We start from the raw sequence: 25,772 nt of genomic DNA on the forward strand, positions 1-25,772 counted from the left end.
GCTTCCGGCGAAGGGACCCCCTCACCTTTGACTGCTGCACTTTGGAGGGACGGTTGCGTGGGGGCGAGAGAGTGTGTTTGGAGGAAGCCTCGCGGATCAGATGCTGTTGTGCGATTGCCTTTCCCGTTGGCGAGGGTTACGACGCTTTTGTGGCGGTAGCTTCTAGCTCTTTTGTGGACTTCAACTCCCGTGCTGGCTGGGGAATTCTGGGAGTTGAAGTCCGCGGGTCTTAAAAGCTGTGGACACGCCTGGCTTAGACCTTATGAAAGTGCCTTATTCAAGCTCTTTGCAAGAAATGCATGAAAAGTTAAGGAAGGGGCTCTTTTTTGAGTTGTGGGTTGTGCTTCAGTGTAGCTCCACTTTGCAATCTCTTGTCCATGGTGGTTTTCTTCTTGGTTGCCCACAAAAATGGACGAGAGCCTCTCCTTGCTTCTGGGTGTGAACTTCCTTTAACTCAGGGGTCTCCAACCTTGGCAACTTTAAGACTTGTGGACTTCAACTCCCAGAATTCCTCAGCCAGCTTTGCTGGCTGAGGAATTCTGGGAGTTGAAGTCCACAAGTCTTAAAGTTGCCAAGTTTGGAGACCTTTGCTTTAACTTCATGGATGTGACTGTGTTGTGTTACAAGCAATAGACCTTTTGGTCCCAAGCTCCTGGTGTCTCCTTTTCAGGCACAATGACTGTGCTTCCTACACAGGTATCTCCCTCCCACCTTCACTCAGAAGTCCCCTTCAGTCACTGGTTATATCAAGGGTCTTCAAACTTGGCAAGTTTCAGGCTTTGTGGACTTCAAACTCCCAGAATTCCTGAGCTCACATAACCGGAGGAGGAATTCTGGGACTTGAAGTCCACAAGGTCTTAAAAGCTGTCACGTTTGAAGACCCCCTGGGTTATAGGAATGTTGAAGTGGAGATTGCTGATTTATTCTTGAGACCTATCGGATCTCAACGGCGTCAAATATATATATATATAAGTTATTTGGGGAATCGATTGGCGTTTTTCCCCCCCCCTCGAGTTTATTTTAAGCTGTTTACATCTCAGTTTGCTGCTTACAGTTTAACTGTTTCTGAGTTAAAAGGATTGAAGTGAGGTTTGCACTTTGACCCTGGCCCATTCACAGAGCCTTCCTTCCTTCCTCACCCCACCCCACCTCATCACCATCTTCTCTGCTTTTCATTGCATGGAGTGGCAAGAGCCTGGCATCGAAGCTGGCATCTGGCATCTCGACAGCTTTTCTAAGGGTACCACGTTCCACCCCCACCTCTCCTCTCTTTGTACATCGGGCCATAATCTTCCAATTTCTCCTTTTTTACATGTTGCAGCTGCTTCTCCATTTGAATTAAAAAGAGTCCATCATGAGTTAGTTCTGTATCATCGAGAAACTAAGTTTGAACTCGACTTTGATCAGATTTGAGGCCAGTCGCGGGGAATTACGCTCCCTTGATGACCTTGTGGACTTCAACTCCCAGAATTCCTGAGCCAGCCATACCGTGATTGGCTCAGGAATTCTGGGAGTTGAAGTCCACAGGTCATCAAGGGGATGTAGTTCTCCACTGGTTCTAGGCAAAAAAAAAAAACACCTCTTGGCCAGGTTGTGCATCAGTATCTCTTCCAACGTAAAACAAGAGGACTTTCTCTTACTCTTGAGTAGTTAAACTTAGCTTTTACAAAGACTACAGCTGCTGTCACCTCAGTCTGGATTGTAAAGAGTTTTGGGGTAGGATATCATTCTTGACCAACCCAACACATGACATTCCTGGTTATAAGTCTTCCTTCCCACCAGCTTTGGGGCAGCTGGATACCTAGGTAGCAATAAATGTCGCTAGCCTAAGGCGCGATAGCCCTTGGCCTATTGAGGGAAGACCGGCCATCAACCACCGTTGATGTTGGCCAAGATCTAGGGTGTCCAACTCTGCCTGGGGCATTCTTTGTTCAATAATTAATGGCTTCTTCTTTCTATTGGCACCGGAAACAGCTTTCCTCGCCACTTTCTTCCAGGAAAGGGGGGGATTTAAATACCACCCACCCTTTAATTCTGGCTTTCCCCTCGCCCTTTCTTTTCAGGGGGCTCTTCTCGTTTAGTAAGTTTAAAGTTCTCACCTAATTCGACCACACTTTCTCTTTTCTTCTTTATCCCACCGGAGACTGTGCCAGCCTTGTCGCGGTTCGCAATGACCGCTTTCCCTTTGAGTCGACTAGAGAGGCTATATCTCTGGATCAACCAGGGATATTGCGGTCTCCCTGGGATCGGCAGAGTGTCCTCTCCTCGATGGTTGTTCTTCCGGAAAATTTAGGTCCAATGGACCACCAGCTCTTGAGATTTCAACATCCTCCCGAGGAGCCCCGAAGGATTCCACCGTATCGCTATGACGTCAGCTCCGCCCTCTCTGCCTGGGGCATTCAGATACCCCACTCCCCATCATGAGGACTACCCTCTCTGCAAGTTGGTTACTTTCTAGGCTGCCTTGACCTTCCCAACTTGACCCATGCAGAAGCGGGAGGGACCCAAGCCCTCCGGATTTCCACTTCTCCAGATGTTGTGCTGAAGAGTTGAGGTGCTCCTCCTTGGCTTCGCAATCTCCTAATACCTTTGCTCCCTCACCTTCCCACCTAGTGCCTCTGGGGCATCTTGAAACACACTGCCAGAGTCCTTTTATAGAGCAATAATCCTTTTTTTATTTTAATCTTTTGTTTGTGTGTGTGCAAGAGAGAGAGAGATTGATTCCAATTTGAACCTCTTGTCTTTGTCCTCCTCAACGTATTGCAGTATCTAGCTATCATCTTGGATTTAAGTCTTTTCAGTAGTCTGGTGGGTTTTACTAGCCCATAGAAATGGCTGACCCAAACAGGCTGTCAGGAATGGGGTTGGATCTGGTTTTCCAGTAACCAAATGGTTAAATCCGAGAGCGTAGTGTTGTGTTGCGGGCTGGGAACATTCCTTCAAAATTAGACTTTTAGCTAGCCCCGGTTTTTGTTGTGCCCTGATGGGTGAACAACTGCTAGATCTTCTCCTTGGTGGCCTGGTGACACTACATATATCAGGGGTGTCTCACCTTGGCAACTTTAAGACTTATGGACTTATGGACCCCAGAATTCTGGGAGTTGAAGTCCACAAGTCTTAAAAGTTGCCAAGGTGGGACACCCCTGATATATACCATGAGCCCAATGTTCCTAAATGAGAGAAGATGACTTGGACCTACATCTAAAAGCTTGCCTTTTGAGCATCTGGTACTATTTCTCTCTGGGGCTTTGGTTGGTTCCTGAGAGAGAAGAAATCTTTTGGGGGCACCCTGAGGCAAGCAGCTGCTCTCAACCTGCACGGAATTTAAAACAATTGTTGCAAAAAGTTATCGGAAGTTAATGGCTGGATCCCTCATTTTAAAATATAAATAAATTGGACATCACTTCCTGGAATTACCTGGCTTGGATTAACATGGAAAAGCTACCTCACTCCTTGCAGTTGAGTGGACGCTGGGTGTCTCTTCTCTTGCGTTCTTGGTTCCAAAGTTGTACACCTCTTGTGTTGCGCTGTGCACAGTGGCCCAAAAATCTTTTTGCCATCTTGAGTTGGAAGAACCTGGGTCTTCCTCTTACAGAATTTCTTCTGCCTGGCAAAACTCTGATCACTGCCCAGGTCATCTGCTCTTTCATTCCTTCTGCTGCTTTTCCAAGGGTCAGGAGTTTTCCTGACTTGAAGGGCTTCCAGAAACTATTGGGCTATCATTTCCAGGTTTCTCTCAATGAGTAGATATATCTAGAACGTAAGGGATATCTAGATAACCTAGTTCCTAGTTGAATTAGATATCTGGAAATAGTTACCAACTGGTAGGGACATCCGGAACTTAAGGGATATCTAGATCTAGATACCTAGTTTCTAGTAGAATTAGATACCTGGAACTAGATACAAACTGGTAGGGATTTCTAGAACTTAAGGGATATCTAGATGCCTAGTTTCCAACAGTTAGATATCAAACTATATACCAACTGGTAGGGATATCTAGAACAAGGGATATCTAGATCTAGATACCTAATTTCTAGTAGTAAGATATCTGGAAGTAGATACCAACTTGTAGGGATATTTAGATACTAGATACCTAGATTATACTAGAACTAGATATCTGGAAGTAGATACCAACTTGTAGGGATATCTAGAACCTAACTGGACGCCCATTGGGTGGAAGAAGCTGGAAGACCCTTAGTCTAGAGACCAGGGTGTCTCGAAATGTGGCCATTTTAGGACTTGTGAACTTCAGCTCCCAGAATTCCCCAGCCAACTGGTTGAGGAATTCTGGGGATTGAAGTCCACAAGTCTTCAAAGCTGCCCAGTATGGAGAAGCCCTGGTCTAGAAGAGCAGTGATCGCGAAAGATCCAAATCATCCATAGCCACTGTGTCGTTATAACCACCATCTTGGTTGTTGTTTTAAATCCTCCTGCAAGATACCCCTGAGGGGAAAAAAAGGGGGGGAAATCCCCTTTTTTTCCACAGGGTCCAGGCCCAAACATGACCCTTTGCAAACATGGACACGGATTCCGGGGGGGTGGGTGGAATTAATAATAATTGAATGCCCAGAAGGAACGGTCTTAAATCCCAGACTTCAAGAGGCAGTTTTTCCCGTGCTAGTCTTAAGAGAATTCTCTTTCCCTTTTCTTTGCACAGAAGCTGGTAACTCGAGGACCCCGTATCTTTTTATCATTTCAATTTTCATTATTTTTATTTCTTTTGGTTTGCTTGGGTTGGTGTGCGACCTTGTATTTAAATCCTTGGAAGACTGTGGAAATTCCTGATTGTGTATGAATGACAGCAGCTTTGTAAATTAAAACAGTTTGTGTGAATAAAGCTAAGCGGGTGGGATTGAAAAGCCCTTCCCGGTTTTGAAACGAAACCTCTTTTGCATCTTGTTGTTTTTTTAACCTCTTGTTGGTGTGTCTTTATTTCCCTCATGATCAGACACAGAAAAATGCATCTCGGGCGTGATAAAAAAGAATTTCCAGGAATAAAATACTAAACCCTCCCAAAAAATTTCAAGCCCGAATCCAATAGTTCTCCACAGTAAAAGAGTGAATGCCAGAGATAAAACTGGAAGGCGGAGCAGAAGGGATATCTCCAAAGAAGGGCTGCACGTTTTTAAACCTGGGATTTGCGGTGTTTAATAAGGTTTTAAATGCCTTTAGAACGGCCTTTTGCAAGTTTAAGATCGACGGCCGTGGGGGATGCTGCAACAGTCATAAGTTTGAAAAATGGTCTTAAGTCATTTTTTTCAGGGCCTTTGTAACTTTGAGCAGTCACTAACTGAACTGTTGTAAGTCGAGGGCATAACCTGTACAGGACAAGCTTAACAGAGCAAGGCACTAGCGTATAGAAAGAGAGCAGACCCCACTCTCTTCTACCACTGATTATGTTATTTAGTTGCGTAATGAAATGTCTGCAAACATTCCTTTCTAGCACTGATGATGTTACCTAGTTGGGTCATGAAATGTCTGCAAGAAAACCCCGAAACTTGGAGACACTGATCTCAGTTTTCCTCCTCTTCCTGCCCCTCCATCACACCCCACGCTCCCTTCTAGCACTGATGATGTTACCTAGTTGGGTCATGAAACGTCTGCTATGAAACAACCAAGCTCAGAAAGCGCCAAGGACCCCACCATCTTCTCCTCCTCCTCCTCCTCCTCCTCCACACACCACACTCCTAGCACTGATGATGTTACCTACTTGGGTCATGAAATGTCTGCTAGGAAACAACCAAGCTCAGAGAGCACCAAGGACCCCACAGTCTTCCTCCTCCTCCTCCTCCTCCTCCTCCTCCTCCTCCTCCTCCTCCTCCATCACACACTACACTCCTAGCGCTGATGATGTTACCTACTTGGGTCATGAAATGTCTGCTAGGAAACAACCAAGCTCAGAGAGCACCAAGGACCCCACAGTCCTCCTCTTCCTCCTCCTCCTCCTCCTCCTCCTCCTCCTCCTCCTCCTCCTCCTCCTCCTCCTCCTCCTCCTCCTCCTCCTCCATCACACACCACACTCCTAGCACTGATGATGTTACCTACTTGGGTCATGAAACGTCTGCAAGAAAAACCCCAAGCTCAAAGAGAGCCCCAAGGACCCCACAGATCAGACTTTTGAGTGGGGAGGAGCAACCTTGGCACCCATGAAGCCCCATCCCACTTCCTTAACTTGCCCTTTGACTGGGCTATACAAGCATCATTCAAAGCCAGACAGCTGGAAAGCATCCATTTTAGAGCCATTGTCCGGGGACATCACGAGCCGCAATATGGTTCCATTTCCAAGAGCCGCGGGGCTGTTTGGCTTTTGTATTTTGCATATCCCTGACTCACTCCTTTTTTCCCCCCGTGTGGAGCAGGTACCAACCAACGCCAAAGGGCCTGGGCTGCAAAGCCAGATCAAAACAAATCAAGGGTTCAAGCTTTGACAGATTACATAACTGCAGCAGTGTTATGCAATTGCTGACAAGAGCTTTTTTTTTTTTTTTTTTCGTTGCGCTCCCTGGGATGAAAATAGCAAAAGAGTCGCAGCTGCTTAGCTGGACATCTACAAATCCGACAATCCCGATTAATCCAAAAGACTTTGCCAAAATCCTTGGAAAACAATCTCAGAAGGCGCGAGCAAGCCGTCCGAGTAGATTTGGGATGCAGCATCGAATCTTAAAGGGGGCAAAATTTGGGGTAGACAGCAAAAGGCACACCGTTATCTGGACAGTCGTCGATCTGTTTTCAAAACAAGCCCATTTTGTGCCATGTAAAGAGTCACCATCAGCTCGGTAATTGGCTGGACTATTTGTGAAACACATCTACAGACTCCATGGTGCACCCAAAAGAATTATTTCTGACAGTAAATTCAATTTACTGCCAAATTTTGGCGTGCATTCATAAAGTTCATGGGATCTTCGCAAGGATTCGCTTCTGCTTTCCACCCTAGCACCAGTTGGGTGGCTGAGAAGAGAGCAAAGGCAGGTAGCAAGAGAGCCAACGTAGGAACTAAATCCTGCTTCCCTTCACGTTCCTTTTATTTTGGAGGGATTTTTTTTTCCCCCGGTGCTCAATCTGGAGCCATTCCAGAAAATGGACTAGATCTACCAGCGTTTGACAATCTTGCCCCCCCCCCCCTTGAAGATGCGTGGACTTCAACTCCCAGAATTCCCCCTGGAGTTCCCCAACTTCATGCAACACAGGTTGAGATACATTGATCTAAGCCAAAAACCCTCAATTCACAAGCATGTTTTTGCAATCTCTTCTCTTAACAGTCACGGGGTTAGCCTGGATGTAGACCTGGAGCGGTCACCAAATAGGGTTCATGACACCCCAAGAATTTATATGACAACAAGGAATATAGATACAGATTAACAGAGTTGGAAGGGACCGTGGAGGTCATCTAATCCAACCCCCCACCCAAACAGGAGACCTTACACCATTTCTGGCAGTCTAATCTTTTCTTGAAAAGCTTCCAGGGATGAAGTTCCCACAACTTCTGAGGGCAACTTCTGTTCCACTGGTTGATTGTTCTCACTGTCAGAAAATTTCTCCTTATTTCCAGGTTGAATCTCTCCTTGATCAGTTTCCATCCATTGTTCCTTGTTTGGCCTTTGGGTCCTTTGGAAAATAGATTGACCCCCTCCTCCTCTCTGGGGCAGCCCCTCAAATATTGGAAGATGTTATCCTGTCTCCCCTGGTCCTTCTCTTCCCTAGACTAGCCAGGCCCAGTTCCTGCAACCGTTCATCGTATGTTTCATCCTCCATCCCCTCATCATCCTGGTTGCTCTTCTCTGTACTTTTTCTAGAGTCTCAACATCTTTTTTATAATGTGGTGACCAAAACTGGATGCAGTACTCTAGGTGTGACTGTTGAAAGGTGTCAAAATGCCTTTCTTTCGAGGATTCGATTTTCCCGCTGGGAGAGCTCCGGCGCAAGGATACGGACAACCGCTTGAAAGCTGGATCTTTTTATTTTTTCAGGAAGGCGGAGAACAGCGAGAAGTCTGCGTTCCTGGGCTAGCTAGCTTCTTATGGTAAGTCCCTGGTTTTTTATACCCTTTTCTCCCGTTGTAAGTTGATTTTGTGTGAGTGCCTTATATTTCAAACCCTGTTTGAGTTTGTCTTCATTTCCGCCGAAGGGCAAACTCTGCAGGGTGGCCAGATTGTATTATTGGTTTTCTGTAATCTCTTTTAGCTTTAAGATAGTTTTTCATATTTGTTCTGTGGCAATCTCCTGTCTGTCCCTTTTGTAATTTATACTTTGTGTCTTTTGTCTGTTTGTTTTGCTTATTTGGTACGTCCTGTGTTTGTAAGGGTTTTCTAAATTATCTTTTGTTTCCTTTTCCTATTTGTCTAGTTTTCTTAATTACTTAGGCTTTTGTCTATAGGGGATTCTTTAATACTTTTTATTTGATTCCTTTTCCTATGTAAGTTTGTTTTCTGGCTGACCTGATGTTCCCCTTGGGCTTTTCCTGTTTTTGTGTGACACTACTGCCTTCGTGAAATTCCCTTTCCACATGACCTTACTAAGGCTTTATAGAGTACCTCCCTTGATCTTTATTGTTTCCCTGTTAATGCAGTTTAGGATTGCATTAGGATCTCAGGATTAAATTACGATGCTCCCTAAAAAAAAAACCCAAGAGGGCTCATTCTGAAGCATGCAAAAATTAAACCTAACTTTTTTGGTTGAAGAGTCCATTGATGAACAGGTCAAATTGCAATGTTTTCACCTCCTTGTTCAAACCATTTTTCTTGGCTTGGCACATTTCCAAACCAAACCTGGTTTGTTTCAAAGCCACCCTCTACCCATTCTCAAATGTTTGTTCCAGCATTGTAGTCTTTCACAAATTCACAACAGAGAGAGATTTTTTTTAAAAAGAGAGCAAAGAATCATTAAATCAAGATGGAGCACAAGGAAGAAATGTCAGGTCAACAGAAACTTAGGATAAAACACTCTTTTTGCCCAGGAAAGAAAAAGTTGGAAGGGACCTTGGAGGTCTTCTAGTCCAACCCCCTGCATAACCATAAAACCCTATAGCATTTCAGACAAATGGTTGTCCAATCTCTTCTTAAAATATATATATTATTATATTATATTATATTATATTATGTTATGTTAGGTTAGGTTAGGTCAGGTCAGGTCAGGTCAGGTCAGGTCATGTCATGTCATGTCATGTTAGGTTATATTATAATATTATATTATATTATAATATATTACATTACATTTATTATATTATATTATAATATATTATATTATATTATATTATATTATATTATATTATATTATATTATATTATATTATATTATATTATATTATATTATATTATATTATATTATTATATTATATTATATTATATTATATTATATTATATTATATTATATTATATTATTATATTATATTATATTATATTATATTATATTATATTATTATATTATATTATATTATATTATTATACTATACTATACTATACTATACTATACTATACTATACTATACTATACTATATTATATTATATTATATTATATTATATTATATTATATTATATTATTATACTATACTATACTATACTATACTATACTATACTATACTATACTATACTATACTATACTATATTATATTATATTATATTATATTATATTATATTATATTAAAAGCAAAAAAACACTCACGCATCATCACAAAATCTCCAAAACCATAAAGCCTACAAACTTGAAATTTGACACCTATGTTCCTCTTGGCTTCTAAGGGCTCACTAAGAAAGGATTTTTCGAAATGACCATCAGAGCATTGAGAGTATTTCCTATATTATTATTATTAACATGCCCTGATGCTAACTCCCCCTCCCCACCTGAAAAGAAATCTGTTCCAAATGCAAAACACAAGCAGAGGAGTTTCCGTTTCAGTTTCACAGCACCAAGCAGCTTTAGTACAGAACAGTTGAGCTAAGCCATGCCCAGGTTCCTTGCTGTCTCCTCCTTGCTCACATAGCAAGTACTGTTTCAGTTTCCAAACAGCCCTCAACTCTCTCACACGCTAGCCAGATGAATACCGATGGATGCTGGTAGGCAGAAGCAGAAATTTTTCCCCGTTATTTTCCTCCCCAAAAACTAAGCCTGACCGCATAGTTTTGTAGGGAAGCACTGGTATAGAGCTAGTTATATGTATATTATATTACATTACATTACGTTATTATTATATCCCAGCCATATCTATCTATGGACATCTCTTCCCTAACAACCGCCTTTACCTGCCTAGTGTGTTAAATGTCCCTTCTGATAACCCCAAAATCTGTCACTCGGGCTCAACATCATAAAATACATGATTTTATAATCCCTTTGTTTTGCTCGGGTGACTCATGTCTTGCAATTGGAAAACACCCTTGTTTTGATGGTTTACACCTTGCTTTTAAGTTATCCTCTCTAGTGCTTCTTTTGAGGCGGCTGGATCAATGCAGGCCAGCAATGCAGGTAGTTACAACCGACTTACAACCACCATTCGTTTAGTGACCGTTCAAAGTTACTTGCGGCCATTTTTCATGGCTTACAAATGTGGCCGCATCCCCACAATCATGTGATCGAAATTCAGATGCTTGCCAACTGGCTCACTTATGATATATGCAACAGGGATGAGATTCTACCGGATCGGACCGGTTTAGCCGAACCCCTTGCGAAGCGTGCCAAAACCGGTCGTTAAACCTGGAGAATCCCATCCCTGGGTAGCAGGGTCACGCGATCCCCTTTTGTGACCTTCTGAGGAGCCAAGGCAACGGGGAAGCCAGGTTCACTTAATGACCGTGTTGCTAACTTAACAATGTGGCGATTCACTTAACAACGGTGGCAGGAAGAGTCGTAAAATGGGGCAAAACTCACCGAACAAATGTGTTTACTTAGCAACGTAGATTTTGGGCTCAATCGTGGTCGTAAGTCGAGGACTACCTGTCCTAACTAGGTCTCTGTCCAACAGGCAGTTACAGCCTGGAATGGGGGAAAAATGGACACGTTTTTCCCCATTTTTTTCCCAGCCACAAAGTGGAACAAGACACACACAAAAACCAGAGAGAGAAAATGGACTAAATGGAGTAAACCCCACTTAACAACTGTCCCTTCCAACTCTGTTAATCTGTATCTATATCAATCATCACTTGAGACTTTCAAGAAGAAATTGGACTGCCGTTGGTCAGAGTTGGCAGTCCAATTTCTTCTTGAAAGTCTCAAGTGATGATTGATATAGATACAGATCAACAGAGTTGGAAGGGACTTTGGAGGTGATCTAGTCCAACCCCCCCAGCCAAGCAGGAGACCCTACACCATTTCTGACGAATGAGACACAAGCCTAAACAATCCACAGAACCCAAAAAACAGTCAAAAACCTGTTGAAGCATGTACTATTTTCCATTTTATTTTCTCTAGGGAAGATGTGTTCAATTCTGACAACTTTAAGACTTGTGGACTTCAACTCCCAGAATTCCCCAGCAGAACCATGTCTGGCTGGGGATTTCTGGGAATTGAAGTCCACAGATTGGTTGGCTAACTCCCGTTCTAGAGACTTCCTTATCCCAAGTTTCAACTTATTCTAGCCATTCCATCTTTATTGCTGCTCTCTTGCAATTTTGGGGCCGCTGTTGTCCTAGAACCAACCTTTACAGCCATGCCTTTCAATGCAAAGAAACCTCCATTCTCCCCCAAATATAATAAACCATATTATGGAGCATTAGAGATACATTAGAACATCTGTTAGGCCTTGGGCTAGGCTAATTCAAGGTCCTTTTAGACTACTTTTTATATGTTAGAGAGGGTTTTTATTGCTCCCTGGGGTGACTAAACTTTATATCCTGGCATTACGTCTTCCCTGCAGGCCTGGTGCAGTCAGGCAGCCCTTGAAATGCATTTAATTAATTACTTAAGTACATTTGCAGTTTGATTTGATTTGGATAGGGATCAAAATTTGGGCGCCTTCTGGAGACCGTGAAATTAAACTGCAATTTGCAAGCAAGGCAAGCAGGTCGATGGTGCTGAAAATACTCCTGTGCTACCAATAGAAGATAATATTTGCAGCTCTGAGTTGAACTGTGGCGTCTTCGGTGTTCTCTGAGCTTGGCTGTTTCCTTGCCGACGTTTCATGACCCAACTTGGTAACATCATCGTGTCAACTAAAAAAGAGACTCCTTTGGTCTTTCTAACTGCCAGCAGAAAGGGAGTGGGGGAAAACAGCGCATTCCTTAAGTGCCTAGATAATCACCCTGGCAGCCCAAAGTTGTCGGCGTGCAAGAATATTACTGGAGAGCACGATTGATGACTCTTGGCTATGGATGTGTCCCATTGGAGAATACACATCCGGGGGTGGGGGGAAGACCAGGGTCCAAAGGGGAAATGAATGATGTATTTTAGTGTCGGCTGCATCCAGCTAACACCAACATGGCCGCTTCTAACAAATCCATTTTATTTTCTCTGAGAGATGCGGCTAGAGACTTATAATTTGAATGGGGGTGAAGTTGTTGGAGCCCTGACAATCAGTGTTAGAAGGGAGTGGAGCTGGTAGAGAGGAGGAGGGGGAGGAGGGGGAGGACTGTGGGGTCCTTGGTGCTCTCTGAGGTTGGTGGTTTTCTTGCAGACCTTTCATGACCCAACCAGGTAACATCATCAGGCCTAGAAGGGAGTGGGGAGATTAGGAGGAGGAGGAGGAAGAAGAAGAGGAGGAGGAGGAAGAGGAGAAAGAGGAAGAGGAGGAAGACTGTGGGGTCCTTGGTGCTGTCTGACTTGGTTGCTTTCTTGCAGACCTTTCATGACCTAACCAGGTAACATCATCAGTGTTAGAAGGAAGTGAGCTTTGTGGAGAAGAAGAAGAGGAGGAGGAGGAGGAGGAGGAGGAGGAGGAGGAGGAGGAGGAGGAGGAGGAGGAGGAGGAGGAGGAGGAGGAGGAGGAGGAGGAGGACGACTGTGGGGTCCTTGGTCTCTGTGGTTGGTGGTTTCTTGCAGACGTTTCATGACCCAACCAGGTAACATCATCAGTGCTAGAAGGAAGTGAGCTTTGTGGAGAAGAAGAAGAGGAGGAGGAGGAGGAGGAGGAGGAGGAGGAGGAGGAGGAGGAGAAGGAGGAGGAGGAAGACTGTGGGGTCCTTGGTGCTCTCTGTGGTTGGTGGTTTTGTTACAGACATTTCATGACCTAATCAGGTAACATCATATTAGAAGGAGATGAAAAAGAGGAGGAGGAGGAGGAAGGGGGAGAGGAGGAGGAGGACTGTGGGGTCAATGGTCTCTGAGCTTGGTTGTCTTCTTGCAGACATTTCACTACCCAAATAGATAACATCCTCAGGGCTAGAAGGGAATGGGGCTGGTAGAGAGGAGGAGGAGGAGGAGGAGGAGGAGGAGGAGGAGGAGGAGGAGGAGGAGGAGGAGGAGGAGGAGGAGGAGGAGGAGGAGGAGGAAGAAGAAGAAATAATTTGAAAGTGAGCAGCAGAATGTGATGTTTTTTTGAGAAAAATCAGAAGACCAAGAAGTCTCCATGTTCCTGTTTGCATCTTGGAGTGTTTTACATTTAACTCTTGATTTCCTCCTCCACCCCCACCCCTTGCCATGCAAGCTCAGATATATCTTTCTGCCACTATTTAAGTGGTACAACAGTTGTCAGAATAAGTATTGTTTCAAACCAAAAACCCCTTGGCAAAACATTAATTTCTATTGTGAAATTCTCGCCAACAGTGACATTATTAATTTCTCTCTAATCTCATCTTATGTCTTCACATAATTATTCTGCTATAATACACCCTTCGTATTAGTCACAGTGATACCCAAGTATTTTCCTTTTTTTTTTTTTCAGTCTTAAAAGCAATTTTTTCCACATCAATGCCATTTGTTTTTTTTAAGTTAATAGCTCTGCCTTTTGTTTTGTTTTAAGCTCAAAGCTGGCTAATACCCTTAAGTCCATCAATATCCCATTAATATTTTCATTCCTTCCAGAGGCTCTTCAAAATGAACATGGGTTGTCGGCAAATCTTGCCATTTATAAGTCTCTCTTTTAATCTTCATCCCAGCAATTCTGTTATCTTATCTCATATCTCTATTCAATACTTCCAAAGCTGAAATAAATAGCAAAGGGGACAAGAGGCGGCCTTATCTAGTCCCTTCCCCTATTTCACAAGATTTTATTAATTCAGCATTCGCGACAGGGAATTGCGCCTTCTGTGAAGTGTACATTGATTTTACCCATTTAATAAAATTCTCCCCCACCCTCCCCGAGATTCAAATCCTCCAAACTTTTACACAAAAGAGTTCCAACTGTCGAACGAACTTTTCTGCACTGGGAAAAAAAAAATCCAATGCTGCCAGGTTTTCTTTATGTTAGTTTAAATATCCCCAAACATCTATTGGTAGTCCTCAATTTACGAGATTGGGACTGGAATGTCCAGGCCTAAGCAAGGCGGTTGCTAAGGGAATCGTGCCTGATTTTACAACCTTTTGGGACACAATCATAAAGCAAATCATGGCATTGTTAAGTGGATTACGCAGTCGTAAAGTGAATCTAGCTTCACCCGTTGATTTTGCTTGTCAGACACTACCAGGGAGAATGCAAATGGAAACCACAGGGTGCTGCCAGTGTCCAAATTTTGATTATGTGACCATGGGATGCTGCAGCAGTAGTAGCTACTTGGGAAATGAAACATCTGCAAGAAAACAACCAAGCACAGAGAGCACAGATAATCAGAGTTGGAAGGGACCTTATAGGTCATCTAGTCCAACCCTGTCCCACCCAAGTGGGAGACCCTACACCATTTCTGACAAATGGCAGTCCAATCTCTTCTTGAAAGTCTCAAGTGATGAAGCTCCCATAACTTCCAAAGGCAACTTCTGTTCCATTGGTTGATTGTTCTCACTGTCAGAAAGTCTCTCCTTATTTCCAGGTTGAATCTCTCCTTGTTCAGTTTCCATCCATTATTCCTTGTCTGGCCTTCGGGTGCTTTGGAAAATAGCTTGACCCCTCATCCCACTACTCTCTGGGGCAGCCCCTCAAATATTGGAAGACTTGCTATCATGTCTCCCCTGGTCCTTCTTTTCATTAAACTAGCCATGCCTAGTTCCTGCAACCGTTCTTCAGATGCCTTAGTCTCCAATCCGCTAATCATCCTGGTTGCTCTTCTCTGTACTTTTTCTAGAGTTTCAACATCTTTTTATAATGTGGTGAACAAAACTGGATGCAGTATTCTACGTGTGGTCTTACGCTTTATAGAGTGGTATTAGTACCTCCCTTGATCTCGATTGTATCCCTCTGTCAATGCAATTTAGGATTGCATTGGCTTTTTTGGCTGCTGCTGCACACGGCTGGCTCCTATTTAGCTGGTTGTCCACTAAGACTCCAAGATCCCTCTCACTGCTATTGAGCCTGGTTTCCCCCAGTCTATCTGTGTCCTTTGGGTTTTTCTTGCCTAAGTGTAGGACCCCATGGACCCCACAGTCATTCTCCTCCTCCTCTTCCTCTTCCTCCTCCTCCTCTTCCTCCTCCTCCTTTTCCTCCTCTCAGCAAACCCCTCTCTCTTCTAGTAACGATGATGTTACCTAGATGGGTAATAAAATTTCTGCAAGGAAACAACCAGGCTCAGAGAAAATCAAGGATCCCAAGGATCCCACAGTTCTCTTCCTCCTCCTCTTCTTCCTCCTCCTCTCCCCAAATCCCACTCCCTTCAGGCACTGGGTCAGCCTTGGAAGCCTTACTAGCACCGGAAGTTTCCACGCTGCCACATTCCTGGGCCTGGGAAATTGGGAGGAGGGATTTTGTAGAGTGGTTGTAGTTAGACATAATAGCATTCTTCTTTGCAGTCCAGATCGTGTTATCCCTGTCCCTGGAGGAGGAGTGGTTGAAGGGATGCTTCAGATTGGAACAGATGTGATGGAGTGATGGGTGCAGGGGGATTGAATTGTGTGATTTTTAATTATTGGAGGAAAACCCCGGGACTCTCCGATTCAGGTTTTCCCAGATGTGCCAGTGTGACAACTCTAACAAAATGGAACTGGAGAAAATGCCTGTCGGAGTTTGTTGGGTTAGAGTTTGTTTTCCTGGAATGCTGACACACTGATGATGTTACCAAGTCAGGTGACAAAATGTTTGTAAGAAAACAATGAAGCTTAGAGGACACCAAGATCCCCATAGTCCTCCCTCTCTTCCTCCTCCTCCTCCTCCTCCTCCACCACCACCACCCCACTCCCTTCCATCCCTGATGATGTTACCCAGTTGGGTCACAAAACATGTCAGAGTATGTTCATGAACTGGAATAGAGCTTGGTAACAAGGTCAGCCAATGAATAGGCATAGCAACTAAGCCAACCAATGAGGACTGTTTTTGGAAACTGAAACTAGAAGTAGCCTAGGCTGGAAACTGAAACTGATCCTAGGCGTGGCTCTATATTAAGCTCTGCAACTTACATATCTGATATTAAAACAGTTGAGAAAGTCCAGAAATATTTCACAAGAGTTCTCCACTCCTCTACTCGTTGCAGAAGACCTTATGCCACCAGACTCGAAATTCTAGACCTAGAAAACCTAGAACTAGGCCGCCTTCGGTCCGATCTAAGTATAGTATATAAAATCATACATTGCAATGTCCTACCTGTCAATGAATACTTCAGCTTCAACCATAACAACACAAGAGCAAACAACAGATACAAACTCAAGGTTAACCGCACCAAACTTGATTGCAGAAAATACGACTTCAGCAACAGAGTGGTCAATGTCTGGAATACTCTACCTGACTCTGTGTTTTTTTCCCCAAACCGCAAAAACTTTAACCTTAGACTGTGTACTATTGAGCTCACCCCTTTCCTAAGAGGTGTGTAGGGGGCGTGCATAAGCGCACCAACATGCCTACCGTCCTTGTCCTATTGTTTCTTTTATATTTTTCTTATATGTATCCATGTATTCATAACTATGTTTATCCTTATACCTAATATCTTGTAAGCAATTGACAAATAAAAATAAAATAATAAAAAATAAAAACTCTGCAGCTATGTTAAGCTCCGAGTATGTCTATTGAAAATGAAACCGATTCTTTCCTCTTGCTTGCCTGCTGAAGTAAAGTAAAAGAGAAACTAACTTGCTTGCTGAAGACTGGAGCTCTGATCTGAACTTGCAGCATGTTTCTGTCTGAGTTTGCTCCGTGTTGGAGAAATCTACAGCTGGTTTGTAAAATCTACTTATTATGTTTATAAAGATGTTAAAGGAAGCATCAGCCATCTGGGTTTATTTTTTCTGGCGCTGAATTAATGCTGCAAAACTCTTGAATAAAACGTCTGCAAGAAAACAGCCAAACCTAGAGAGCACCAAGGACCCCACAGTCCTCTCCCTCTTCCTCCTCCTTTCCACAAACCCCACTTCCTTCCAGCCCTGATGATGTTACCTTGTTGGGTCATGAAATGTCTGCAAGAAAACAACCAAGCTCAGAGATCACCAAGGACCCCATATGAAGAAATTCCAGAAAACAAAGTCCACCTTTGCAGATTGTAAACCTCTCCATTAACTGCTAAATTTTAGGTTCTGCCATCTTCCTCCTCCTCCTCCTCCTCCTCCTCCTCCTCCCTCCTCCTCCTCCTCCTCCTCCTCCTCCCTCCTCCTCCTCCTCCTCCTCTCCACAAACCCCACTCCCTTCTAGCACTGATGATGTTACCTAGTTGGGTCATGAAACATCTGCAAGAAAATACCCAAACCCAGAGAGCACCAAGGACCCCACCATTCTCCTCCCTCTCCTCAAACCCCACTCCCTTCCATCCTTGATGATGTTACCTAGCTGGGTCACAAAACGTCAGCAAGGAAACAACCAAACCCAGAGAGCACCACCAAGGACTTCACAGTTCAACCCTGAGCTGCAAATATTCTATTGGTTTTTCAAAATCTCTTCCTGTTTGACACGCGTCCTCGTCGAGTGCTTTTTGACCAAAAGTCTACCGAACTTTTGAGCGCTTGAGAGTTAAACTGACTCAGCCTCAGATGGGTAAATGGGAAGATCGATATGGCCAGAAAAAAGATGTTCTTTTGCAGAGCTCTTGTCTAATTCCAGGATCAATGGCTTTTGGCTGCCTCTCCGCATGCCGAGAATTAAACATCTGGAAAGGGAAGTTCTTAAACCCTCAGCAAATGAGAACATTAAAACCTCATTATTCCCTGGGTGACAGGCAAAAGACTTCTTCACCAGTCTCAAACTTTTGATATTGATCCCGAGGGGTTCATTTATTTCAGAAACCTCTAAGGCTGCTCAGGAGTTTGGGCTTAAGAAAGTGAGGAGGAAGAAAAACATATACCCTGTTTCCTCAAAAATACAACCTACTCTGAAAGTAAGCCCTAGCTTGATTTTTTTTCCACGTGCACCCAATATAAGCCCTACCCTCAAAATAAACCCTAATTAAGAGTGGACAGGTACAAATTAAGCTAGGGTGGGGAATGGGGTGTGTGGTGGAGCTGTCCTACTACTTACCTTTGGATACTTGTAGCCAGGCCTCGCACACACCCCGACACCTGCCTGGCCAGCCCATTTCTTCTGCAGCGGGCAAGGCTGGCAAGGCTTTCCCTGAAGGCCTCTGGAGCTGAGAACAAAGCTCTGGATCGATCCAGAGCTCTGTTATTGGCTGCAGAGGCCTTCAGGAAAGCCTTGCCGGTTGCAGAAGTAGTTCCTGAAGGCCTCTGACAGCAAAAAGGAGGCTGGGAGCGATGTGCGCAAGTGAGGTTAGTGGATGGCATCCCCCCAAAAATAAGACCTGGTGCCTATTTTGGTAGCAAAAAAAATGTAAGACAGGGTCTTATTTGGGGGGAAAGCATGGGTACTTTGTGTACATCTTATTCCAAGACCCAAAAAGGAATAGCGATAGTCCTCGCCTTACGCCCGTAATGGAGCCCCAAGTTTAGGTTGCTAAGTGAGAAATTTGTTAACTGAATTTTTCCCCATTTTCTTGCCACCTTTGTTAAGTGAATTGGTGCAGTGGCTAAATTTGTAACCCGGCTGTTATGTGAATCTGGTTTCACCATGGACTTTGGGGAGAATCATAAATCATAACTGTGAGTCAGTTGTCAAGCACCCGAATGTAAATCATGACCGCGGGGGATGCTAAAATGGTCGTAAGTGTGAAAAATGGCTGTAAGTCACTTGTTTCAGTGCCGTCATAACTTTGAACGGTCACTAAACGAACTGTTGTAAGTCGAGGGCTACCTCTACAGATAATCCTCGAACTTACAGCCGTAATTGTGACTGAGCATCACCTCAGCGAGGAGCTGAAGTGAATCGGGCCTGATTTTACGACCTCATTTGCCATATTTGTTAAGTGAATCAGGGCGTCATTAAAGCAATAGAGTAGAATAGAGTAGAATAGAGTAGAATAGAATGGGATAGAATGGGATACAATAGAATTAATGGAATAGAATAGAATGGAATAGAATAGAATAGAATAGAATAGAATAGAATAGAATAGAATAGAATAGAATAGAATAGAATAGAATAGAATAGAATAGAATAGAATAGAATAGAATTCTTTATTGGCCAAGTGTGATTGGACACACAAGTAATTTGTCTTGATGCAAATACTGCCAGCATACATAAAAGAAAACATACATTCATCAAGAATCATCAGGTACAACACTTAATGATAGTCATAGGGTACAATAAGCAATCAAATCATACTAGGAAACAATATAAATCATAAGGATATAAGCAACCAAGTTAATCATACAGTCACAAGTGGGAGGGGATGGGTGATAAGGAGTGATGAGAAGATTAATAGTAATAGTAATGCAGACTTTAGTAAATAGTTAGTGTTGAGGGAATTATTTGTTTAGCAGAGTGATGGCGTTCAGGAAAAAACTCCTTGTGTCTAGTTGTTCTGGTGTGCAGCGCTCTATAGCGTTGTTTTGAAGGAAGGAGGTGAAACGGTTTATGTCTGGGATGTGATGTTAGTTCCATCCATTGCTTCTTGTCTTGACTTCTGGTGCTTTGGAAAATAAGATGACCCCCTCTTCTTTGTGCCAGCCCCTAAATATTGGAACACTGCTATCCTGTCATCCCTTTCCCTTCTTTTCACTAGGCTAAACCTATCCAATTCCTGCAACTGTTCTTCATATATTTTAGCCTCCAGAAATGAAATTTATTTCTGAAGGCTAAACAACATTCATTTCTGGAGGCTCAACAACATTCATTGAAGTCCATGAAATGAAAAATGACGTCCATTATCCTGAGAAAGGTGGAAGGAAGGAGAAGACGATGAACAGTATGGCAGATGTTCCCAATTACAGTGGTACTGTTGAAAGAATGAAAGAACCAATTGAAAACTGGATGAAGGTTGCCTTGGAGAAAAAAAATTATCTATAGGGTTCCTCAGAGTCAACACCAACTTAATGGCAACTAATCAATCTATCCAGACAACTGAAGTTCTTTCAAGACTGTTAAGAAGGGAGTTTAATCTCTTCTTAAATTTAAAAAATGTATTTTCCTTGACATCTAATCCCATTTTGAAACAGCTTTTGCTGTTGACACAAAACCAACATCTCTTCAGTCAACTAAATGGGCATCTTTTTCTCCATTACCTTCTTAGAAGTCTGGTGTTTTTGGTTTTTTTTTAAAAATGAAGTTAATCAAAGAAAATCCACATTCAGCAAAAAAAACAAATAGCACAGCAAAAAAAAAAATGTTCCACAACATCAAAGAGCCTCTAAATATTAAACTTTGGATGCTTGAAGTGCAGGATATTTCATCTATACTTAATTTTAAGTTCAAGTCAGCCAGAAAGAGAATTGTAGAGCTCAGTTTTATTCATCTTCAAAGTTTGCCATGTTGCCAACTCCTGCCAAAGGCAGAATATTCTGTATTGATCTCGGGTCTAAAGAAATGAGCATTTCAAGTTATGAATAGAGGAGGAGGAGGAGGAGGAGGAGGAGGAGGAGGAGGAGGAGGAGGAGGAGGAGGAGGAGGAGGAGGAGGAGGAGGAGAAAATAGAACCTGAGGTTTAACAGTTGATGGTGAGGTTCCAACGTCTGCAAAGTTGGACCAAAGGACACAGAACATAGTATAACAGAGTTGGAAGGGACCTTGGAGGTCTTCTACTCCAACCCCCTGCTCAAGCAGGACACCCTGTACTTTTCCCGACAAATAGCTGTCCAGTCTCATCTTAAAAGTTTCCAGTGTTGGAGCATTCCCAACCTCTGGAGGCAAAATGTCCCACTGATCGATTTGTTCTCCCTGTCAAGCAATTTCTCTTTGGTTCTAGGTTGGATGTCTCTTTAGGTCCTACTACACAAAAGCAAGAAAAACCAAATGCACAGCTATTGAACAGGTAGTACCTGACTCAACATATGAAAGGGATCTTGGGAGTCCTAGTAGGCCACCCCTTAACTTACAAGCCAGCCGTGTGCTGCAGCTGCCAAAAAAGCCAACCCAGTCTTAGGTTGACTCAATAAAGTTTGAAGATCACTGGAGCCGTTGATCCAGTTCTACAGAGGAACGATCGAGTCTGTCATCTGCACCTCTATAACTGTCTGGACTGGTTCTGCAACCCAACAAGACAGACACAGATTCCAGGGAGAAATTAGGACGGCAGAAAAAAACCATTACTACCAACCTGCCTTCCATGGAGGACCTGTATCCTGCACGAGTCAAAAAGAGGGCTGTGAAAATATTTACAGACCCTTCACATCCTGGACATAAACCGTTTCAACTCCTTCCCTCAAAACGACATTATAGAGCCCTGCACACCAGAACAACTAGACACAAGGGGAGTTTTTTCCCAAATGCCATCACTCTGCTAAACAAATAATTCCCTCAACACTGTCCAACTATTTACAAAGTCTGCACTACTATTACTATTAATCTTCTCACCACTCCTTATCACCCATCCCCTCCCACTTGTGACTGTATGACTGTAACTTTGTCACTTGTATCCTTATGATTTATATTGACTGTTTCCTAGTATGATTGGATTGCTTATTGTACCCTATGACTATCATTAAGTATTGTACCTAATGATTCTTGTCTCTTGATGAATGTATCTTTTCTCTTATCTACACTGAGAGCATTTGCACCAAGACAAATTCCTTGTGTGTCCAATCACACTTGGCCAATAAAGAATTCTATATCTGTCTGTCTGTTTGTCTGTCTGTCTGTCTGTCTGTCTGCCTGCCTGCCTGCCTATCTATCTATCTATCTATCTATCTATCTATCTATCTATCTATCATCTATCTATCTATCTATCTATCTATCTCTATCTATCTATCTATCTATCTATCTATCTATCATCTCCTTCCTCCATATCTATCTATCTATCTATCTATCTATCTATCTATCTATCTATCTATCATCTCCTTCCCTCCATATCTATCTATCTATCTATCTATCTATCTATCTATCTATCTATCTATCACAAGAAGTGTTACTACCACTTTATAATGCCTTGGTAAGGCCACGCTTGGAATATGGCATCCAGTTCTGGCAATACAAAAATAAGATGTTGAGATTCTTAGAACGTGCAGAGTCTGGAAACCAAACTGCGATAATGGTTGTGGGAACTAAGTATGTCTAATCTAACAAAGAGAAGGATTAGGGGTGACACGACAGCATCTTCCAATCCTTGAAGGGCTGCCACAAAAAAAAAGATGTTGAGACTTTGGGGAAAGTGCAGAGAAGAGCAGCTAGGATGATTAAAGGCCTGGAGACTAAAACATATGAAGAATGGTTACAGGATTTGGGTTTGGCTAGTCTAGAGAAAAGAAGGACTAAGAGGGACATGATAGCAGTCTTCCAGTATTTGAGGGGCTGCCACAGAGAGGAGGGGGGTCAACTTATTTTCCAAAGCACCAGAAGGCAGGACAAGAACAATGGATGGAAACTTATCAAGGAGAGAAGCAACCTGGAGTTACGGAGAAAGTTTTTAACAGGAAGAACAATTGTCCAGTGGAAGAGCTTGCCTTCAGACACTGTGGGTGCTTCATCAGTGGATGTTTTTAAGAAACTGGACAGTCACTTGTCTCAAATGGAATAGGGTCTCCTGCTTGAGCAGGGGGTTGGACTAGAAGACCTCAAAGGTCCCTTCCAATTCTATTCTGATTGATTGAGTGAGAAGAAGGGGTCAACCTTCTTCTCCAAAGCACCAGAGGGCAGGATAAGAAGTAACAGGTAGATCAATAGGGAGAGATACAACCTTATGCAACCAGGCGCCTTACCTTTTCCTTCGCCCATATTTTATAAGGAGCCAACTCCACCCCTCCTATTTTGAAGGCAAAGCCATGGGAGGAAGATCCTGGGCTGGCCCAGCTCCTATTTTCCCCCAAGAGAGGACTTCCAAGAAACAACGTCTAGAGGGCAAGTTGTAGCAAAGGAGGAGCAGGTGTGCAAACATTGCTGGATAGTATTGAAGTTCAGAATGACTCACGGTGAGATTATGTAGGTCTAGCGATGCAGACACACCTGTTTGTCTCTGATGGAGAAGGAGATGGAGAAGGAGACAGAGAAGGAGATGGAGAAGAAGGAGGCGGAGGAGAAGGAGATGGAGATGGAGATGGAGAAAGAGAAGGAGATGGAGAAGAAGGAGGCGGAGGAGAAGGAGATGGAGATGGAGAAAGAGAAGGAGATAGAGACAGAGACAGAGGAGAAGGAGATGGAGATGGAGAAAGAGAAAGAGAAGGAGAAGGAGATGGAGAAGGAGACAGAAAAGGAGAAGGAGAGAAGGAGAAAGAGAAAGAGAAGGAGAAATATAGGAGAAAGAGAAGGAGAAGGAGAAGGAAGAGATGGAGAAAGAGAAAGAGACGGAGAAGGAAGAGATGATGAAGGAGATGGAGAAAGAGAAGGAGAAGGAGATGGAGAAGAAGGAGGCGGAGGAGAAGGAGATGGAGATGGAGAAAGAGAAGGAGACAGAGACAGAGACAGAGACAGAGGAGAAGGAGATGGAGAAAGAGAAAGAGAAAGAGATAGAGAAGGAGATGGAGAAGAGAAGGATGAAAGAGATGGAGAAAGAGAGATGGAGAAAGAGAAAGGAGATGGAGAAGGAAGAGATGGTGAAGGAGATGGAGATGGAGAAAGAGAAAGAGAAGGAGATGGAGAAGGAGAAGGAGAAGGAGAAAGAGAAGGAGAAAGAGAAGGAGGAGACAGAGAAGGAAGAGATGGTGAAGGAGAAGGAGATGGAGATGGAGAAAGAAAAGGAGAAGGAGAAGGAGACGAAGATGGAGAAAGAGAAGGAGAAAGAGAAGGAGACAGAGAAGGAAGAGATGGAGAAGGAGATGCAGACGGAGAAAGAGAAGGAGATGGAGACAAAGAAGGAGACAGAGATGGAGGACAGAGAAGGAGATGGAGAAAGAGAAGGAGACGGAGAAGGAGAAGATGACAGAGAAGGAGGAGACTGAGAAGAAGAAGAAGGGGAAGGAGAAGGAGACGGAGATGGAGAAGGAGAAGTTACATCAAAGCAGCAACAGACCATTGCAGGTATTCCTCGATGTACAACAGTTCACTTAGTAACCATTTGAAGTTACAACGGCACTGAAAAAAAACAACTTATGACCATTTTTCACACTTATGACCATTGTAGCATCACGTGATCAAAATATAGATGCTTGGCAACTGATTGGTATTTAGGACAGTTTCAGCATCTCGGGGAGGGTCAGGTGATTCCTTTTTATGACCGTCTGACCAGCAAAGTCCACGGGGAAGCCCGATTCACTTAACGACCGTGTCCCTAAACTGAACGACTGCAAGTGATTCACTTCACAACGGGGGAGAGAAAAGTCGTAAAATGGAGCCAACCCCTCCCCCTCACCTCCAAATGAGTGTCTCACTTAGCCACAGAAAGGTTGGGCTCCATCGTGGTCGTAAGTCAAGGACAGCCTGTATTGAAGGACCCCGCGGGGCCGTCCTCTAACTTGAGCCGACATGACCGATGAGGTCAGAGTTCGGCCAAAGACTTTTAATTGGAATTTTCTCCTTTAGGCAACCTTAAGCGATTAATTTCACCTGAAGATGAATTTCAGCTCCTTCGCCCAAGCTGACAGGGAGCAGCAAACATTTTGCTTACCCCTGGCATGTGAAAATATAATCTTTTATTAAGGGGCGGATGATCAGAGCGAGCCAGAGAGAAGAGATGAAAAGAAAAATCAATCTCTCCCTTTATATTTTGATCCCAGAGACAGCAGCGATGACACATACTTAATTCCGATTGCTCTTAATTCGTGGGAGTTAATGCCCTGAACAATTACAGTTTGGTTTCTTGACAGGCAGGTCTTGCTGATCGAGGGAAGCGAAGGCTTTTTTGACGTCTTGGAGCAAATTTATTCGTGCATTTAAGTTCTCAGAAGCCCATAAACTTGTTTAGAATGGGACAAACTCGCCACGGGGACAATTCAACCAGTCAATTTTAATTTTTAAAAAAAACAACAATTCAAGGATTGCTTTAATTTTTTTTGTCATTTGTCAGCGTTCCAACAAACAAACTCCAACCCAATCAACTCCGAGACAAGCATCCCCTCTCAACGTTCCGTTTTATGAAAGTTGTCATAATTGGCGGCACATCTGGGAAAATCCGAATCGGAGAGTCCCGGGTTTGCCCTTCCTCAAGAGAAATTCAAAGATCCATCCCTGCACCCATCAGTCCATCACATGACCCAGGGTGGGCTTCCAAAATATTAGCAAAGAGTTCTCTGCCTGGTTGCTGGGTGGGTGTGGCCATGGTGGGCGTGGCCTAGTTGGCCTCCTGCACTACGTGGGGGGCATTTTGCCCCCGGGCTCCAGAGGCTCTCTGGAAGTTGGAAACGGACCCATTTCCGGCCTTCCCAAACTTCGGG

General features: G+C 43.5%; 1 protein-coding gene across 2 annotated transcripts in view; it reads left to right on the top strand.

The window, feature by feature from the left end:
* The window catches only part of FNDC11 (fibronectin type III domain containing 11), a 248,220-nt gene that overhangs the window by 209,230 nt on the left and 13,218 nt on the right, over positions 1–25,772 (top strand). Inside the window, exon 1 of one of the 2 annotated variants that reach the window (XM_087962373.1) lies at positions 7,751–8,020. The exons of the other annotated variant lie outside the window; for it this stretch is intronic. Coding sequence (XP_087818499.1) covers positions 7,872–8,020 — 149 coding nt within the window. The 5' untranslated portion in view covers positions 7,751–7,871. Of the gene's footprint in view, positions 1–7,750; positions 8,021–25,772 lie in introns of those variants that run through there. 2 annotated transcript variants of the gene reach the window in all.

Source organism: Notechis scutatus, chromosome 3 (genome assembly GCF_049901735.1).
Source record: "Notechis scutatus isolate UNSWTSFEM ecotype Mainland chromosome 3, rNotScu1.2, whole genome shotgun sequence".
In the NCBI taxonomy this organism is placed as follows: Eukaryota; Metazoa; Chordata; class Lepidosauria; order Squamata; family Elapidae; genus Notechis; species Notechis scutatus.